The sequence below is a fragment of the Miscanthus floridulus genome, chromosome 5 (genome assembly GCF_019320115.1).
Source record: "Miscanthus floridulus cultivar M001 chromosome 5, ASM1932011v1, whole genome shotgun sequence".
Classification (NCBI taxonomy): Eukaryota; Viridiplantae; Streptophyta; class Magnoliopsida; order Poales; family Poaceae; genus Miscanthus; species Miscanthus floridulus.
Genome location: NC_089584.1, coordinates 81,516,123 through 81,536,773, shown reverse-complemented (window position 1 = coordinate 81,536,773; position 20,651 = coordinate 81,516,123). Strand labels below are relative to the sequence as shown.

At 44.5% G+C, this 20,651-nt stretch overlaps 1 protein-coding gene across 9 annotated transcripts; it reads right to left on the bottom strand.

Moving 5' to 3' along the window:
* Nucleotides 1-1,177: 1,177 nt before the first annotated feature.
* Nucleotides 1,178-19,789, bottom strand: LOC136450126 (transcriptional corepressor LEUNIG-like). Of its 9 annotated transcripts, none has more exons than XM_066450431.1 (19): nt 19,385-19,789; nt 18,637-18,734; nt 18,440-18,549; nt 17,529-17,739; nt 17,389-17,456; nt 17,225-17,313; nt 13,379-13,466; nt 13,174-13,249; nt 12,854-12,906; nt 9,616-9,924; nt 6,533-6,733; nt 5,764-5,994; nt 5,557-5,674; nt 3,198-3,307; nt 2,972-3,121; nt 2,729-2,893; nt 2,517-2,636; nt 1,589-1,795; nt 1,178-1,492 (listed from the first exon to the last, which is right to left on the bottom strand). In XM_066450431.1, the coding sequence occupies exons 1-19, from the start codon at nt 19,414-19,416 to the stop codon at nt 1,346-1,348; spliced, it is 2,583 nt and encodes an 860-aa protein (XP_066306528.1). In that variant the 5' UTR covers nt 19,417-19,789; the 3' UTR covers nt 1,178-1,345. The 9 variants fall into 9 exon arrangements, with proteins under 9 accessions (XP_066306528.1, XP_066306530.1, XP_066306529.1 ...); XM_066450433.1 differs by having other exon boundaries at nt 17,225-17,307; XM_066450432.1 differs by having other exon boundaries at nt 12,854-12,903; nt 19,385-19,788.
* Between the last annotated feature and the right edge of the window lie 862 nt (nt 19,790-20,651).

Genomic DNA, 20,651 nt, shown 5'->3' with positions numbered 1-20,651 from the left:
TTGCCAAGCTCTCGAGTGGTCATGGAGGGTGGCGGCAGTGGCATAGGCAGACATTGGCAGTTACATGGGAAGCCACTCACCTGCAAGACGTTGCACAGGAATGACTTCGATGCTGGCAGCAGACTTGCAATCACATTTCATGGTGGCCATGGATGACAAGGACAACAATAAACTTGGTGCCATGTTCCTCGTGCTAGCGGATAAGCAAAGTTCATGCAGGACATAGTGAGCTCTAACCTCGTACTCCTAGCACCTTGCAGCAATCTAGAGAGCATAGCACTTGTCGCCTTCACCGCCATAGCTTTGGTGCCGCACAACTGAGCACCCCGCGAGCACACAAACACTCAGCTAATTAAACAATCAAGTATCTATCATTTATCTCGAAGGTCACAAACATCCCAAACGCTCCGTGTCGCCAAAATACAATGGCAACATGGTCCAATCACTCAAAGCTCTTAAGATCTAAGACTAACTTTACGAGGATGCACTATAACATCTATCCTAACCAACACTCCAGATCAAAGATAAAAAGGGCCAAAGTTCAATCACTCAAGCTCTAAGGTCTAAACTTTAACGCTTCGGATCACCAAGATAAAAGAGCAACAAACTTCGATCACACAAGCTCTAAGGCCTAAACTTTACAAGGATGCACTATACTGTCTATCCTAATCTTGATTAACTTGAGAGGGTGAATGAAGTGTGAGAACACTTGGGCCGAGTTGTAACAGCCCTAAGGCAACCTCATATGCATAGCCTCATCCCCTCAGAGCCGTTGAAAAAACTAAAACTCCTGATGATCCGCTATGTTTCCCATTTAACCATTGGGTCTTCACTCGCTGACATTTAGCCCTCTTCATCAGATGATCCTACACTTGTCCTTCGCCAATAAGGTATCCAACCGTTGATGTTGACCTTTGCCACGACATAGTCATCACTGGATGATGGGTACACCATTTCTTCTTGTAACCTTGATCTCCCAACCATCGGATGATCCGCCGAGTGGCTAGGAGCTAGGAGCACTGATAAAGCAGCGGCGACGGGTTTGGTCTTTGGACCAGGCCAAAATAGGCTTTCGACACTTGGAAATGCTATAGTGGTGGTTAGGAAAGAGGAGAAGAAAACAAAAGAACGTTTTTTTTTTACCGAAAAACAAAACAAAAGAACGAAGAGCGGTATGTAAAAAGAAATAAGGGACCACATTAATGACAACTCTTTGAATAGTTTGCGCATGCCACCACATAAATAGTGAGTTGCAAATTAACCTAGGAGATCAGGTCAGCTCCCCTTTCGGCTTTTGCCACGACAGCGTAAATGTGACACAGACAAAGCGTTTCTGTGTTCAGTGTCACTTCCAGAGCTTAACGAGCTGATCATGACTCACTGACGCAACCAGCCCCGATGCACTTGACGCGGCTAGGGCCGCAACCATGCCGTCATGAGCGTTGCTGATTGTCACTGTGTTCTTCTCCCTTATGTCCCAAAGCTCTAGAGACTGCATGATGTGAAAGATACAAGCAAATGCAATGAGAAAGATGGATATTACAAAAGCGATTAGCTTAGGCCTCTGACAAGATAAGGGAGAACTTGCCTCGTAACAACCAATTATAAGCAAATTCGGGTAACTTGGGTGGAAAACACATGAATGGAACTTATTCCCGCTGCAGTTCAGCTCATGTATGCATTCGATATCGTTCCCTGAGGTGAATGACCACACCCTGACAGAATCTTCACTGACAGACGCCAGATAGTTGCCCGCAGCATCCCAACATACTGACTGAATAATCTGTATGTGGCCCTACATAAAAACACAAGTCCAGATTATACTGAGTACATCGAGAATAATGCAGAGTAAATGCAAAAAACCATATAGTGAACTTAGAATAGTCGCTGCTAAGTTGCATACTTACACTTACTACGATTTAGGACAATGGGTTCAATACATAATGACATGGACCTCAAGGAACTGATATTATAATTCAGGAAAGAAAAACAAAATTTCAGCCTAGATAGTGATGAGCTGGTCAAAAGCTCATCATACCACAATAAGTATAAACCTACATTCATCTTTAGGCTGTATCTCAATAATTTAGTACTCCCTCTATTCCAAATTATAGGACGTTTTTGTTTTTTTAGATATATTACTTTTATTATATATCTAGACACAGTGTATATCTAAGTACATAGCAAAAACTCTGTATCTAGAAAAGACAACGTCTTATAATTTGGAATAGAGGGAGTAGAACATTACATGTAACTACTCTTGGTAATTTTGGATTTTTTGTGCCATTTGCCAACCTACTATAGAAATTTCAAGTAACTAAACAAGAAATTGATACTATTCTGAGCACACAGCATAGAATAAACGAGTATAATTTCTCAGCTATATCTTTTTTTAATCAAACCAAATGTATGTGGGTGGATGGGTGGGAATGGGGGTCGGCATTTAGCATAGACTGCACAAAAGGAACAATGAAAGCATCACCAGCGCATACTGGATGTGATATCTAGTTACCAACCTGCAAAGGAGTTCTACAAACTTGTAGCGTCTCTGCATCCAATATGGATATTCCCTTTTCCGAGGCAGCTGCCAGATATTTACCCTGGCGAGGTTGAAATCTTAACTGAGTAGCTCCTCCCTGCAAAGAAAAATTACAAATAGTAACAGGGGCACATATTAGCATGGTATAAACACAACAGATGTGAATCAGAGAAAATGAGTGTTGCATACATTGAAAACCCTAACGCAGGTCACACAGCTACCATTATTTATGCTCCAACACCGCACTTCACCATCACTATCACACGAACAAATGATGTCTTCTTTGTTCGGATGAAAATCAAGTGACATGACAGATGCTGAATGACCTGTAAAAGTACGGAGCGAATAATCTGGCTGCACACAGGCAGCAAATTAGTCAGTGGATTTGAATGTACAATTTCTAAAGACAGCTAGTAATGAAAAGGTGTATACATTGTCAGCATCCCAAACCCGCACAGTTTTGTCAAAGGAAGATGTTGCAAGGCGGGTCATGCCAGAGCTGAATCGAACATCTGTAATTAGCAACGAGTGCTCTTCTAATGCAGATTTACGTTTTAGCACATCTGTAAACCATAAAACGACCTGAAAATGAAACAGGTTGTAGCATGAAATTTCTTTAGCACTTAAAAGCGAATTTGTTTCATCTTGGCATCCACACCTTTTTATCATGCCCCCCGGTGGCAAGAAGTTTCCCATCCAATGAGAAATGGCAACAGACAACTTTGTTTGTACTCGCACGGGCTTTTGCAATCTCAGTAAAACCTAACCCTGCAACAAAGAGATTGACAGGTTAGCATTGCATCCAACCCCTCAAAATAGTTGCAATCATGCAGAAAAAAATAATAGCAAACTTATTGACTTATAAAAAGAAGAATGATGAACACGAATTATAAAGCAAATACATAAGTTCTAGGGAGTGGCAAGGTTTAAAAGCATGGATATTCCGTGTTCAAGAAAAAAAGCATGAATATTCATCTTCCAAACCAAAAGGCATGAGAGAAATAATGATAGCTGTCAAACGAGCATGCTTGGGTTGCAAGGTGATACCAGGGGAGTGTGTTGTTTCTCAACATAAGCTTTTGGTGGCAGACTTTCGTTTTCAGGTGCGTGCCCGTAGGGATAAACAAGCTAAGATTGAAAGAACAAAGTGATGGAAACTGAAAGGGAAGACGTCAGAGGTATTCAGGGAAATGGTTATCAAAGAGGGCTCTTGGAAGGAAGAAGAGGACATAAACAACATGTGGGAGAAGATGGCAACCAACATTCGGAAGATGGCCTCAGAGGTGTGTGGAGTAACCAAAGGAAGTGGAGGCGAGGCTAAAGATACTTGGTGGTGGAACGAGAAAGTCCAAAGGGCTATTAAGGAGAAGAAAGAATGCTATAGACGCTTGTACCATGACAGGAGTGTGGGCAACATAGAGAAGTACAAGATGGCAAAGAAGACTGCAAAGCGAGCTGTAAGTGTGGCAAAGGGTAGAGCGTACGAGGATCTTTACCAACATTTGAGTACGAAGGAAGGAGAGAAGGACATTTATAGGATGGCTAGGGTTCGTGAGAGAAAGACAAGAGACTTCAACCAAGTTAAGTGCATTAAGGATGAAAGGGGGCATCTCTTGGTGAAGGAGGATGAGTTCGACATCAATGGCAAGAGTATTTTGACAAATTGTTTAATTGTGAGAATACGGACACAACCTTTCAGTTGGATGACTCTTTTGATGACACCAATAGGCGCTTTGTGCGGAGAATCCAAGAATCTAAGGTCAGAGAGGCGTTGAAAAGGATGAAAGGAGGTAAGGAGGTAAGGCGATGGGACCGGATGGTATCCCAATCGAGGTGTGGAGATGCCTCGGGGGCATAGCTATAGCATGGCTAACCAAGCTGCCCAACCATATTTTTCGATCAAACAAGATGTCTGACGAGTGGAGAAGTATATTGGTACCGATCTACAAGAATAAAGGGGATATTCAAAGTTGTACTAATTACCAAGGAATTAAGTTGATGAGCCATACTATGAAGCTATGGGAGAGAGTTATCGAGCTCGCTTGAGAGCAATAACGCGGGCCTTAGTGATGGATGAGGTCACAAGGGACATACAAGGGGACATCCCCCCTTGGTGTATGCTTTTCGCGGACGATGTATTGCTAGTTGATGAAAGCCGGACAAGAGTGAATCAGAAACTGGAGTTATGGCGGGAGACTTTGAAGTCCAAAGGTTTTAGACTCAGTAGAACTAAAACTGAGTATATGAGATGTGACTTCGGCACTACTACTCGGGAGGAGGAAGATATTAGTTTGGAAGGTCAAGTAGTGCCTAGGAAGGATACCTTTCAATATTTATGATCAATGCTACAGAGAGACGGGGATATTGATGAAGATGTTAGCCATAGAATCAAAGCAGGGTGGATGAAGTGGCGCCAAACATCTGGTATCCTATGTGACAAAAGGATACCACAGAAGCTAAAAGACAAGTTTTATAGGACGACAATTAGACTTGCTATGTTGTATGGTGCAGAATGTTGGCTTACGAAAAGATGACATGTTCAACAGATAAGTGTCGCGGAAATGCGTATGTTGCGTTGGATTTGCAATCATACAAGAAGGGATCGAGTTCGGAACGATGATATACGTGATAGATTAGGAGTAGCACCAATTGAAGAAAAACTTGTCCAACATCGGTTGAGATGGTTTGGACATGTCCAACGGAGACCTCCAGAGACACCGGTGCGTAGTGGAATCCTAAGCTAGGATAGTAACGTGAAGAGAGGCAGAAGAAGACCGAAGTTGACTTAGGTAGAGGCAATAAAATGAGACTTGAAAGGATGGAATATACCCAAAGACTTAGCCTTAGATAGGAGTGCTTGGAAAACAGCTATTCACGTGCCTAAACCTTGATTGCTTCTGCTGGGTTTCAACTCTAGCCTACCCCAATTTGTTTGGGACTTAAAGGCTTTGTTGTTGTTGTGTTGTTATCCGACTGACTCAAGAAGAGCAAGGCATCAGTGGGAAACAGTAACGAACCTTTACTAGAATCCATGCAGCGTCCCATTGTTTCTCGAGGATCCATGTCATCTTGCGATAAAAAAGATTCTACATTTTCATCCAAGGAACCATCTTCCAACAAACGGTCAACGTCACCCTGAAGTTGAGAGTTTTTGTTATCTTGCTGGCAAAGCAATGTGTTAAATGGCACTTTGAAAGAGAATGTCTGGATCAGCATGTAAATACCAGCGGGTTTGCTGGAGAAGTCAAGCTTCCAGTGCCATCAGATCCAAACATCATCAATGGTTTTGAAGGGCCACCATTATACTGCAGTTGTGGCATGGACATTGCATCTCCTGGCGTGTGAGTAGATGGTGTTGAGGGTGCTGAGCTAGGAGATGGCCCAGCAGTGTTCGCTGTTCCTGAACTATTAGCTCTACCAGAGGATGAGACAGGTTTCTTTCTCTTCTTTGATCCCTGAACAACGAAAGGAAAATCGTAAGTGGTTGTCACAAGACAAATCGTTCTCTTGATAATATGAAGCATTTGGAAGCAGTGCCACAAATTTTCTAACAAATGATAAAATCGAGAGTAAGCAAGGGGCATAGTACTATTTAGGCAAGATAGCCAAAAAGACCTGTGGATACATATAGGGTAAGTAATGCTAAAAGCAAGTCTTCAAATATACAATCAAACTGCAGCTCCAGCTTTACTTACACAATGAGAGAAAATCAGCTTATTAATGGCTTTGCAACAATATATTTGTAAAGGCTAACTTAAAAAGGCATTCATAGAAGTAGCAGGTAATCATATGAGGCCAAGTTAATAAGTAAAACCAAGATGATCTACATGATTCATTATAGATAGTTATTAGATACTGCAGTTGCACAAACTACAACTGTTTGCAGATTGTAATTATTCCTCTGATTGCAGGTTGCACCATATATCATTCATTAATACCAGAACCAGCATGAAAACACTACAGTCATATCATACAAACATCATACAAACATACTTGTTCAGGAAATCCAAAAGAGTTTGGCAAGTTTGCATCGATAGGCAAGCTCCCAACTCCTGATTTTCCATGCTGATGGAGAAGCTGGTTTGAGCTTTGAGACTGCTGTCCAGAGAGCACAGGTTGTTGAAGCTGCTGCTGCTGGCTATGACTTTGCTGCTGCGACTGTTGCTGCTGCTGCTGTAGAAGAGCAAGTTTCTTCTACTATATAGAAATACCAATATAAGTACATGCTCATATCAGAAGTAAAAAAAAATGGTTAGAAGACTAATGTAAAGGGAGGAATTTGTCTGTTAAAATAGGCTGTTAGGTACAAATGTATCAGCCAAAAACTATTAAAGAAAACTACATGACCAGTCCTTTAACCCTATTTTTTTACAATTTAGCCCTTTTTTTGAAGAAAATTTATGTTTGGCCCCCTGGGAGACTTAAACTCATCTTTGGACCCTGAGGGTCGGCGCCATGAGTCCTGGCGCCGAGATAACACGTCTCGGCGCCACAGATCTTGGCGCCGAGGTGCCTGGCCGTGCACAGAAAAAAATCCTAGGTGGCATTGACGTGGCCGATACCTCGGCGCCAGAATAGATGGCGCCGAGCTCGGCGCCACAGATCTTGGCGCCGAGGTACCAGCTTCAAAGCGTGCAGCCAAGTGGAGAGAGAGAGAGGTGGGGCCCCGGACAAAGGCGACGTTCTCGAGCGGGAGACCAGGCGCGTGCGGCGCGCGCCACATGCGCGCACAGCCTAGACGGCTAGACCCTTTTTTTTGCGCACAGCCTAGACAGCCTAGACGGCGCACAGCCTAGATTTTTATTATTGTTAATATGCGTGCCAAATGGGGGTGCACAGCAGCTAAGGATCAAAAGGGTGCCGAAGACAGCAGGGAAGCTAAGCTTAGGGCTGGCCAGGGCTACAAGCTGCTCACACTGGTAGCTGGCCTGTCGCAGCACCTACACATGTACAGTACAAGCTGTGTGGGCTATTAGCCAGCAGATAGTAGCAGCCTGCAATGGCACCTTCAGGTTAGGGGCCGGGGTCTATGTATATGCAGCGTATGTACTGTAGGCCAATAGAGAGAAAGTAGGCAGTCGTTGAGGAAAGCTGGCAACAAATAAATATATAAGTTCACATGTAATGAGTTGGGGTTTTGTGTCTCGGCCCTGTTCGTTGAGGATAGTTGAAACGAAATTTGGATTCTGCACGTGATACAGAGATAGATGGTTGCTTTTTCCTTTAAAAATAATTGAAATTATAGGATCGGTTGCTAATGTTTTTAGTAATATAAAATACGTACTTTCTGGCATCCTCATCTCATGTGGTGCAATATATCTGCGCCCTGTTCGCTAAAGATCAAATCGATGACAGTTGCTGCGAGGCGTCTGTGGAAGCCAGATCAACAGTTTGAAGAACAGTTTAACACAGCCCGACAAGCAAGCAGAGACAGACGGGTCTAGCAGCAGCAGCACCCATGCTTTAATTCAAAAGCTTTGTCTGCGGCATCTGCCACTTTGTCTCGGTATCTGTGCGAAACACTGTGCTGTCATAAATGCTCGTTCTCCCTCCAGCAGGCCCTCCGCTCGCTCCTTCGCTACAAAGCAAAGCTGCTGCGGTGCAGAGGGCAGACTACAGAAGCGATTGCAGTGGTGCCCCCCCTCACCTGCCTCCAGTATCCTGCCGAGGCCGGACCCAACCCAACCCAACCGGTCAAAAAGCGAGGCATGGCAACCTGCCTCCAGTAGCCTGTTTCAGGGGTGGCCCCTGTACCTTGGCCAGTTGCCCTCTAAGGGGCCGTGGCCGTGCCCCAAGGCCCAGGCGCACAGCCCTTCGCTCTGCCCTGGGATAAGACGATACGTTGTGAGCGAGCGTGACGGACGGGCACACGGGACCTGACCTGCGCCGGTGGTGGTGCAATGCTTCTGCTACAGTGCTACTAGTAGTACTACTGTGCAAACGCTGCAGCCGTGTGCCCATACGCAGTGTGCAGTGGCCTTGGGAACGACGCTATCTCGCGCCGCGATGCCACTACTGCCACCGCTTTGGTCAGGTCAGGGTCAGGCAGTGAAAGCCCACCCAACGCTTTGAATGCACGCTCGGCGCCAGAATACATGGCGCCGAGCTCGGCGCCAAGATCTGCGGCGCCGAGCTCGACGCCATGTATTCTGGCGCTGAGGTACCGGCCACGTCAACGCCACCTAGGATTCCCTACTGTGCACGGTCAGGCACCTCGGTGCCAAGATCTGTGGCGCCGAGACATTTTACCTCGGCGCCAGGACTCATGGCGCCGACCCCCAGGGTCCAAAGATGAGTTTAAGTCTCCCATGGGGCCAAATATAATTTTTTTTCAAAAAAAGGGTTAAACTGTAAAAAATTAGGTCCTTTAACACTCATCTCACACTGTAACATAGATTAGCTGCATAGTACGAAGCAGGCTAATTATTCAAGAGTTAAATGCACAAACGGCCCCGAACTTGTCAAGGGGAGCCACTTAGGTCCACCAACTTTGAAAACGTATTTCTAGGTCCCTAAACTTGTTAAGTGGTGCACCACAGTGGTCGTTATGGTCTAGAAATGGGATCTGTGAGTTGAGGGATGTGCGGTGCACCACTTAATGAGTTCAATAGGGACCCACAAATACATTTTCAAAGTTCATGGACCTAAGTGGTACCCCTTGACAAGTATAAGGGCCACTGATGCATTTAACTCATTATTCAATTAGGTAAGCAGTGAGCACCATGGTAGAAGCTTCTAGAATACAATTCTGGAAACAAGTTAAGTACAGGCACAAACTATGCCTGAATTTAAGAACTATCACAAAGTTACAAAGATTAAGAGGATCTCAAGCTGGAGGAAAGCAAACAAATGGTGAATATATTCCAATAAAATCAGATTAAGCCAGAAGTACGACTCGGTCTCGATGTTCCTCCATCCACCCTACTCGTCATCTCAACAAATGGGGCATGCAACCTCTGTATACTAAGCTAATGGCACGGTATCTGATATGACCTTAGCTAATTAAATATGATAACTTCACGATTGTATGAACTTTGGAAAATGAGTGATTTCGAGGTAGAGATCTGTAGGCATACCTTTATTAGTATATCTATATCATTACGTGATCCACCACTTTGCCCCGGTGAACCAATATTTGGGATAATATCACCACCACTATTTATCTGCCCATCCTGTCCAAAGACCACATTCCTGTTGTTAAGAAGCATCCTTAATCTTCTGGTATCAGCATCGTTTGACATCGAGGAAGACAGATTTTGCTGAGCGTGCAGCAAAAGCTGCTGCTGCTGCTGCTGTGGAGTCAGAAACTGGAGCTGCTGAAATTGCTGTGGAGATTGCATAAACGGCTTCTGCTGCAGAATTCCAGAGCGAAAATGATCAAGTCCCTAAGATAAAAGAAACTGCATGTTAAAACAGAAGTTGGACAGAAAACATCTATAGTAGCATCAATCACATGATGCGTATTATACTTCAAAACTACATAAATTGTTGAATGCAGACGTTATTTCTGTCACACCCCCAGAACTAAGTATACCACAAAATCTGTAGTGGAACTAGAAATTTGCCACAGTACAGCTGATCCTGTAAGATACAAGGGCATTATATGTGGCAGAACAAATGCAAGGCTGTTGCAAAGCAACACAGCCACTGCTTCGGGGTATATGGAGATGCCAACTTCAGCCCAGATGATCACCAGGTCCACCCAGATGTGGTTCAGTGTTTCCTCTATATGGTCTAAAGCATAATGAATTTAGCACAAGTTGAACTACATCAACAAATTTACTTTAGTATAAGGGCAGTCCCAACGCTATAGTTTCTTGGCATTAATTAGCCTGCCACGGAAGCAAATCAATGGCGTGGCAAGACAGTAATTGAGGAAAGAAGAGGGAACCATTTCTTGTAGAGGAAATGGTTTTGGCTCCTGCAGAGAGCCGAAGAGATGGACGTAGCATTGGGCAAGCCCACTGGTTCTAGGTATGGGGCCTACCTTGGTCACCATCACCATAGCCAAGATTTGGCCAGGACGATGAAGCAGCAGCACAATGCCCATGGATCCGGCACAACCTCCTTGCAACTGCCTCGTGGGGAAGAGAATGCGGTGTCGTGCCCACGAGCCCTCTGCTGCACCCGCCGCTGAGCCATGCCCTGCACCCCACCACCTCCAGTGCACCCTCAGCTATGCCACCACCACCAGGCACGCACCCCACCACCGCTCACGTGCTCTCTGCTGCGCCACCACTGAGCCCACCCACCCCCACCCACAGGCCTCTGCTGCACTGCCGCCGGCCCCACGTCCCACCCTTGCAGCCATGTGGCTTGGATCTCCAGAAACTGGGGGAAAATGGAGAGGAAAGTACAAGGGCGAGAGCACGTGGGGAGGGCTGAGGTAGAAGAGGACAGATTGGCCTTAATTAGTTAAGGTCCCACACAAATAAATGATTACATTGTGTTGTGTAGTTGAACTCGTCTTCTTTCTTTTTTGATTACCTTTCTCGCGTATGTATAAGACTGAATCCATTCTTTTTCGAAATGGGTTTCGTTTCGAAAAAGAACTACTAATCCTTAACTTTTCGAGGAATCCTTCATTAGTGGTTGTGAATGACTTGTTTTTCAATCCTTTCAACCTTGGTTCCGTAGGAGCAAGTCAGAAAGGTTGAGAAATAGAACCATCTGATTTGATTCGTTCCCAATAGCCATGAGATGATCATCTTAGGGTGATCCTTTTGTCAACGGATGCTCCTATTACACTCGTAATCTCTGAAGGATGAGAACCCACTATGTAGCATTTACATCGATAATTCAAGCATTGTATACGTAAGATTCTTGATATGGAAACCAGAGGATAGTTTCAGCATTGGGACAGCCCTAAGCTTTTAGTATTGATATCACAATGCTAATAGCCTAACAGTCTAATAGATATGACAGATATCCATATGTCCATATGACAAGTGATCACCACATACCATGGAGAAAGTCTGGGTTTTTTTCAGTTAGTTCAGTGTACAAGCATCTGTACAGAAACTGCGCTCGTGCAGATAATAGACAATTATGGAAAGCCAAAATCCCCCTAAAAATCAAGATTTTCATGTGGTTAACTCTGCAAAATGCAATTTGGACCGAAGACAATCTTCTTAAAAGGAAATGGAAGGGTGGCCCCAGTTGTGCTTTCTGTCAGGAAAAGGAGTCTGTGAATCATTTGTTTTTTGATTGCCCTGTGAGTAAATATGTTTGGAGCATCATAACTTATGTTTTTGGAGCAACAGTGAGACCCAACTCGTTTGCTCAGTTTTGGGTCTGGATTAATTGGTGTCTTCCAAAAGGCAATCATGTATACACTGTGGGTTTAGCTGCGGTTTGTTGGGCTATATGGAGAACAAGGAACAGTGTATGACTTGATGGGAAAGAGTGAAGGCTCCCACTGAGATCATATGTTTGATGTGTTCTATGTTAACATATTGGGCAGGGCTTCAAAAGGACGTGATCGCCTTGCAGTTGGATCAGGGCGCGGAAGTTCAGAGGAAGATGGCTTTGCAGTTTCAACAGCAAGGACGGATGGATGGAAGTGACAACAGGTTGGCGATGGTTCAAGCCGGGAGTCTCTGCTGTGAAGTCGTTTGATGGTTCTGAAACTGGATCACAGCCTGTGTGCTGTTTGTGCCAAATCTGGCCACGTAATAATCGTAGCCTTTTTTGCGCGCGGTCTGAACGCTCTGGTGGATGGTGATGATGTAATCTGCGTTTAACGCTTGTCGATTTTGTGGTTCGTTTAGTGTCAGTTGGGTGAACCCTCTGTGTTCATTCAACGCGGCCTCAATTTAGGTTCAGCACGGTTTTATTTTGGATATTACAAACTCTTGTAATTTCGTTGCTTTCGAGTAATGAAGTTCAGCTCGGTTGTTGTGGGGGGAAAATCATGGAGAAAGTAAAATATGTGATGTTGTGTAGTTTCTAAAGGAAGATTCTTGCTATGGAAACCAGAGGATAATTTCAGCATTGGGAGTGCCCTAAGCTTTTAGTATTCATATGATAATGCTAATAACCTAAATGTCTAATAGATATGACAGATATCCATGTCCATATAGCAAGTGATCACAAAGAAGGGAATTTTTACGTGCGGTATAGTCACACCACATACCAAGGAGAATGTAAAATATGTGATGTTGGTGAGTTAAATGCTTCTATCATAGGTAGAGGGACACACTTGAACAGTAACCCAATATAATCTATTTTGAAAATATAACTATGCTCCTCAGATATGCAACCACAGGGATGAGCTAAAGTATGAAACACATCCAATCATAGAGTAGAGCTTACCGTGAGTGGCCAGCCTTTCAGAGTTAAATTGTTTCCAGCCTGATTAGATCCTGCTAAAATGAGACGGGAGCTTAACTACAGAAAACTACGTAGTAGAGTAGTAAGTATTACATGACATGATGCTATCTCCAAAAGATTCAACAGGAATGATGTTGCATAATCATGGTTTCAAAGGCAACTAGGCGTCCAAGCGAGTGCTGAGTCCACACCTAGGCGCCACTGTTTCCCAAGGCGAGGTACGGTTGAACGCCTTTGAAACAGGGTGGCATAATTAACAGGTCAACAGTGTGAGTCTAGTGAACATAATAGATGACTATTACCTTGGAGACCAATCAACGAACCTTCAGTGCCTGCTGCTCTCGGTGTCAACACTGGATTGATCTCGGTCCTAATATTCTGCAAAAATTATATATGATCATTGATGAGAAAGTTAATAACGCCCCCCCCCCCCCCCCCCCCCCCCCCCCCCTCTCTCTTATTGTTTTTCTCTTTCATTTTTGCTCATGGAAGTGAGTGGCAGTTAACCTGTTCTGCCGTAAGTGGTTGTGGGCTTCTTGCCTGAACTTGTTGCGGAGTACCTGACAAACCACTAGCAGTCCCATGCAAAATTTGCCTATGAAAGATAGCATGTCAACATTCATGAAAGCAAGACTAAGCACGCCTAGAAAGCTACCCACTCCATTCTAAATTGTAGGCTGTTTTAGTTTGTCGCAAGTCAAACTTCTCTAACTTCGACCAAGTTTATAGGAGATGGATCAACATCTAGTACATCAAAGAGAAGTTTGACTTAGGACAAAACTAAAACAGCCTACAAGTTGGAACAGAGGGAGTAATTGCTACATAATCCAGATGAAACCACAATCAACACTTCATTCCTGCAAAATGCAAAAGACTACTTGTCTCTCACACCAATGTTTCAAGCATACTAATGACTAAACAAAAACCTATTGCCAAAATAGATGAGTAAAGTTGGTGTTTAATGATCAATAGGCGTCAATGGATGACAAACAACTGCCAACTGTACTTCAGAAATCCAAACAACAAGAAAACAGTTACAGTCATAGAATTAAATAAAAAAGGAAATACAAGCAATATTTTCAAGAAGTGTAATCTACCGAAAATTTAACAAAAAATACTTTATGCATAAATGTGCCTTATAAGTTATGATTAACAAGTTAAGACCCTAGCATGGTTTTTAAGGCGGCAAGGCGAGACGTGGCGAGCCACTCATTCGAGTCAACTAGACAACGCCTAGGCGAAGGCGATGCCTTACCATTCTAAGAAACTAGAAGAACGCCCCACGCGTTGCTGCGGGAATCGCTAGTGAAATTATACTACTTATATTTACTAATATGATTGAATAAATATCATAATACATGTTAGTGGATGATTTTTAGCATTCTAATGTGGACAACTAAATATATGGTAGTAAATGATGTGGTTTGTTAATGTGAATAGCTTGAATGAAGACATAACGGCATGTGTTAGTTGGATGTGTTAGTGGATGCTGACGTGGGCACTTTGCATGGCGAGATAGTTGAATGTGCTAGTGGATGCTGATGTGGACACTTTGCATGGCAAGATAAATTGCTAGTGGGGTTTATCTTTATAAGAGAATATAGATATAGATATAGATAGATAGGAAAATAGCAGCAGGGAATAGGCAAGAAAAAGAGAAAAAGGGAAAAAGAAAAAACAGAAAAGGGCAAATGTAAAGAGAATGGTTGGCCCAGCCCAATAGGCAGCCCACGAGTGTGTCCTTATCCCTTCTCAGGTCATCTCTCATCTCACGGACACAGATGCAGCGCCGCCGCATGCCTCCCTCCTTCACGCAGGCGCAGCGCTGCCGCATCTCCTCCCTGCTTCACAGAGGCGCAGCGCCACTGCATCTAGCGCCGCCGTGTCTCCTCCCTCATGGCTCACGCAGGTACAGCGCCGCCCGCCCGCCCTCGTGCTGCTCTTGGCTGCGTGCGCTCAGCCTGCCCTCCGCTCCTTCCCTACCTCTTGCTGCTGCTCCCTCAGATCCGCCGCAGATGACCTAGGCGGCACCAGATCTGGTGGGGATGAGCGAGGAGGTAGCTGCATGGCCTCTCCCTATCGATTCCCTCTGCTTTTGGCTAGGCGTTGGGGACGCCTTACTCCCTGCGAGCGCCTCAACGACTAGGCGACGCCTTAAAAACCATGAACCCTACATTTATTGCAAGGGTGTGAGCCACAATACAGAGAAGACTTCAGGAAAGAAAACTAGCTAGAAACAGTCCAACTTCAAGACATACCAGATATAGGACTTTGCCCACAGTATTCTAACAGGACAATAGAAATGATGGCTAAAAATCACTGTTTGCCTAAATGGCCTTTTAGTCCATTTAAACAGCATTTATTTAAATGGTAAATGAAGGCTTCCAGTTCTGTTTAGGCCCTAAACGGTTGGACAATTTTAAACCGTTAAAAATCATCTAAACAGAATCAGGTTAAATGTGATTAAATGAGCTAAATGGCCATTTAATTCACCATTTAGTCAATAGGAGGATTACAATTACCACATTGGCACCCAGCTAATTAACATCACAAGTATATGAGGTGGAGTGGGATTTAGTTTTCTTCCAATAAAACTATTTGATAGAATACTTATTTTTTATATGCTTAAATATGTATACTTTCTAGTATATTTGAATTTTACATACATAAATATCTATATATTTTTTATGGAAGCCATTTTCTTAATAAGACAAGTTATGGAGCGGTATTGGGAGAAGAAGAAGGACCTACACATGGTTTTTATTGACTTGGAGAAGGCTTATGATAAAATACCAAGGAATGTTATGTGGTGGGCTTTGGACAAACATAAAGTCCCAACGAAGTACGTCGGGCTCATTAAGGACATGTACAACAATGTTGTGACTAGAGTTCGAACAAGTAATGGAGACACGGATGACTTCCCGATTAGGATAGGACTACATCAAGGGTCAGCTTTGAGCCCTTATTTGTTTGCCTTAGTGATGGACGAGGTCACAAGGGACATACAAGGGGACATCCCTTGGTGTATGCTTTTCGCGGACGATGTAGTGCTAGTTGATGAAAGCCGGACAGGAGTGAATCAAAAACTGGAGTTATGGCGGGAGACTTTGGAGTCCAAAGGTTTTAGACTCAGTAGAACTAAAACTGAGTATATGAGATGTGACTTCAGCACTACTACTCGGGAGGAGGAAGATATTAGTTTGAAAGGTCAAGTAGTGCCTAGGAAGGATACCTTTCGATATTTAGGATCAATGCTACAGAGAGACGGGGATATTGATGAAGATGTTAGCCATAGAATCAAAGCAGGGTGGATGAAGTGGCGGCAAGCATCTGGTGTCCTATGTGACAAAAGGGTACCACAGAAGCTAAAAGGCAAGTTTTATATGATGGCGATTAGACCTGCTATGTTGTATGTTGTATGGTGCTGAATGTTGGCCTACGAAAAGACGACATGTTCAACAGATAAGTGTCGCGGAAATGCGTATGTTGCGTTGGATTTGCGGTCATACAAGAAGGGATCGAGTTCAGAACGATGATATACGTGATAGATTAGGAGTAGCACCAATTGAAGAAAAGCTTGTCCAACACCGGTTGAGATGGTTTGGACATGTCCAACGGAGACCTCCAGAGGCACCGGTGCGTAGTGGAATCCTAAGCTAGGATAGTAACGTGAAGAGAGGCAGAGGAAGACCGAAGTTGACTTGGGTAGAGGCAATAAAAGGAGACCTGAAAGGATGGAATATACCCAAAGACTTAGCCTTACATAGGAGTGCTTGGAAGACAGCTATTCACGTGCCTGAACCTTGATTGCTTCTGCTGGGTTTCAACTCTAGCCTACCCTAACTTGTTTGGGACTTAAAGGCTTTGTTGTTGTTGTTGTTGTAAATATGTATATATTTTAATGTTACTATACAAAACCATTTATGTTGTTTAACTCCATTTAAATACAGTCTAAACGGCCTAAACGCTAAACAAAGGGTGACCTAATGTTTACCATTTAGCGTCTAGGATAACACTGCTAAAAATATATATATCTTTCAGTTCAATATTCAATATAATACTAATAGACCACGGGTTTCTGTGCTGTTCTGTACTCATGGTATCTGGAATTCTAGATAGTTAAGACAATAGCTGCCAACTGTAGTAAGATTTTTTGCCATTACAATCCAAAAGAACCAATCCTTCGCCTAAATAGAAAATAAATAAGTGCTTTGAAAATCCATCATGATGCCGAAAGAAGCCTATACCCTCTGCAGCTTCCCAGAGGCTTTTTTTTGTATTCATGTCTGCCATCTGATTTAACTTGTAGCATGAAACATGCAATACACACGCAACTTAGAATTTTGCACATACCCAGAGGATTGTCCAGTTGCAGCTGCTTTCAATAATGCTTGGTTCGGATCAATTACTTGCCCCACATTTTCTCCATATCTTTGCTGCAACTGAAGTTTTCATGACACAATGTAATAGGAGTAAACTAAAAGATAAGAACGACCAGATCTAGCTAGGGGTGGTACCTTTATCGATGCCTCATCCAGAGAATCCCTCTGGGGAGGGAGCTTTAACCTCTCTTCATACATTTTTGCTGCCATCGAATTCGCATTAGCTGGATTTTGTCGGATTAAAGGATCATTCCCAGAAAATCCACTTGCAGTACCATTGAGAAGAGAACCATCTCTACGCTGCTGCTGCTGCTGTTGCTGCTGCTGCTGCTGTTGCTGCTGCTGCTGCTGCTGCTGCTGCTGCGCAGCTCTCTGTAACAGCATTTGTTGCATTTGTATTTGCTGCTGCTGCTGCTGTTGCTGTTGCTGTTGCTGTTGTTGAGGTGGCTGTTGGTGTTGCTGTTCCCTTGCTTTAATTAGCTGAGTCTGAAAAATATACAGCAAAGTACAGCTAACTTAGTGCCATCAATTCAGGAGTCAGCTCCCATGTCCAAGTAACACCAAAAACAGTTACAGTGGCAATAGCTACTACAGGAGCAGCTCAATAATGATTTGTGCAGAAACCATAGAATCAAACATAAACTTATGGCATATCTAAACAAGGCAACTAACAAGCAAAATTTGGACTCACTTCTCAGAGAGATGCGTTCTTTGCTATCTACAGAGGTATCGGGGCCTAGGTGAATCCTAAGGCATGGCTAAAATAAGGAGAGGGAGGGGGTACACCGAACTTGACATAGGAGGCAGTAGTACAAAGGAACTTGAGTGAAATATATACCCAGAAACTTGTCCATAGATAAGAGCACATGGAAATCAACTATCCACATACCTAAACCACGAATAGTCTTTAGATCCCCTAGAATAATTTTTTTTTAGGTTTTTAGTCCCAAGGAAGTTGGGGTTTCAGCTCTAGCTTACCCCAACTTGCATAGCACTAAAAGTCTTTGTTGTTGGCGTTGTTGCCGCTGCTGCTACAGAGGATTTGTTGTAAATATATATATAATATAGAGGGTAGCACACCCCATTCAGAAAAATAAGTTGGTAGATTTTTTCTGTAACTACATTAGAAAAAATGGTTGTAACATGCAGGAATGAAGAGCATGGTTTAGCATGTCCACATGCATACCTCGATATATGACGCTGCAACATCTGAGTGCTTCTCATTTGTTCGTGCTATGAATATATCCCAAAATACAGACCACCACTCAAAGAGAAAGCCACCAGGAGCATCGATAGCTACAAGAAAGATAAGCTCAAAACCATGCCATCACAAAAATGAAACCAAGCCAAAAAGACTCCATTGTGACTGTTCAAGAGGCGTACCAACTGGATCTGATGAGACCTTGCCTTCTGCTTGGAAGGCCTTTGCGGTTGCCTGAAGGTTTCTCTTAACAAAATAGTCATATATGTACACATCCAGCCTGTTTCATCATTAAGTAATAAAATAACAGATCAGTCAGTCCTCCTGAGGAGGGTCGAAACAAACATGCATCTAATTTATATAACTGCATCACCATCACAAACTGGATGGAAACAAAAAACATTCAGAACGGTATAACATTATTATCTACAAGATCTCATTATCTACAAGGAGTCAAGAAGTCAAGACTTAAAGAATACGAGGAACTACCAACATATTTTATTGTAATGGCTGTACATTGTAAAACATCATCATGTCTTGTACTGCTTTTACAAAGCATAAGTACAGTACATCTGTACGCCTCTACTAAGCTACAAACCCGCTCATGCAATCTCAGCGACACCAACGGTAGCCACTAGGCACTAGTCGCTATTCATCGGTACACTAAATCGGCATTATTTCCCCCGGCATGTCGCAATCTCCCAAAAATATTCCTTCTAACTCCATATGTAGTTTATCCCCAAGGGAATCCAGACTCAATGAACCCTGAGGAGGAATCAACGGACAGCGTATATGCCTGTCCAGCAAGACAACTGTGGAACGGCAAACGCGAACATCGGAACGGCGCCCAGGGGAAAAAAACAGCCCGTTTCAAAAAGAAAAAAAAAAGCATCTTAAACCGTCAGGAAACAACAGGCAATCCACGCTCACATCTTATCCGCCTCCCAGTTCGTCTGCGACATGGTTGCCGTTCCTCGCGGGGCACAATGGCTAACCGACCGCGTCCACGCCCACGAGCAGTGTCGCCCCTCCCTTCTCCGGCCGCGCTCAACCACCGGCAAGCGAACCCGCGGCTAGCGGCGCCGACCGCCTGGTGGTCGGTCGGTGCGTGCGCGGTACCCGATGCGCGGCGTAAACCCTAGATTTCGCGGCGAAGGCGAAGGCGACGGCTCGGGGAGAGGGACGGGGGTTGGGGTTGGGGGTTGGGGTTGGAGCTGCAAACTGCAACGTCGGGAGGGGAGAAGGGAGCAGAGATGGAAGGCTGGGGGCTGGACCGCAGGAGAGTTGGAGTTGGAGTTGAGATGGGAAAAAAACAGGGGGTGCTATCGAGGGGACATGGGCGCCGCGGCTCTGCGTGCGCGAGACGGCGAGAGGCTTCGATTTTCGGGGATATCTGACTTGGATGGTGTATGACAGGTGGGGACGAGGGAGAAGACGTCCGCTGTGGGGGACAACTGTCAGGGACTAGCGCTGGCACCGTGAAAGGACGAGGGAGCGGCGTTGTGCAGCCTGCAGCAGGGCACAAGGAACGTATGGGTGGGGCCCGTGGTGTGAAGTAATCTACTGGCCGTTTCCACCTTTCGAGTGGCGGTTTTCCTTTTCGTCTGCGTCCCTAGGAAAATGGTTTATTTTTACGATTCTCGTAACTTTAAGATATACCATTAAAATTCATCTATTTTGAAATTTACTATTATAATTCAATGTTTCACTGAATTTTGTCATTTTATACGTCTTCCAGCTGCTTGGGCTCACTGGCAGGCGTATGCGTATTGTTCACTTTTCTATATGGACGTATTTGCCCCCGTCTCGAGGTTGAAAGAGCCCTGCGTCCGTGGCCCCATCTCTCAGTCTGTTCTTCCTCCTCGCGCTCACTCTGTCTCTCACTCTCTCATCCTCCCGACGCGGCGACGGCGGCGGGACCCTAACCCTAGCCGCCCGCGCCCGAGTCAACTGCCGCTGCCGCCCAACTCCACTGCCGCCCGCGCCCGAGCTATCCTCCCGTGGCCCCATCTCTTGGTCTGTAGGCTCTGCTCCGTGGCTGCGCCGAGCTTTTGAAGCCATGGGCGAGCAGTGGATTGGAAGCCCGATGAAGGTACCTTCGACGAGCTCGAGCGCAATGGCCAACGGCAGAAGGAAGTGCCCTTATTGCCATGTTCCTTTGGCCCGGATCCAGAGCAAACAGCCGGCGACAAAGGGT

Coding starts and splice junctions, on each gene's coding strand:
- LOC136450126 (XM_066450424.1), bottom strand. CDS start 19,416: ATGTCGCAGACGAACTGGGAGGCGGATAAGAT. Junction 9,925..12,853: donor TGAAAGGCTGGCCACTCACG/GTAAGCTCTACT, acceptor CTTTTATCTTAG/GGACTTGATCATTTTCGCTC. Junction 3,122..3,197: donor CCGGGGGGCATGATAAAAAG/GTGTGGATGCCA, acceptor TTTCATTTTCAG/GTCGTTTTATGGTTTACAGA.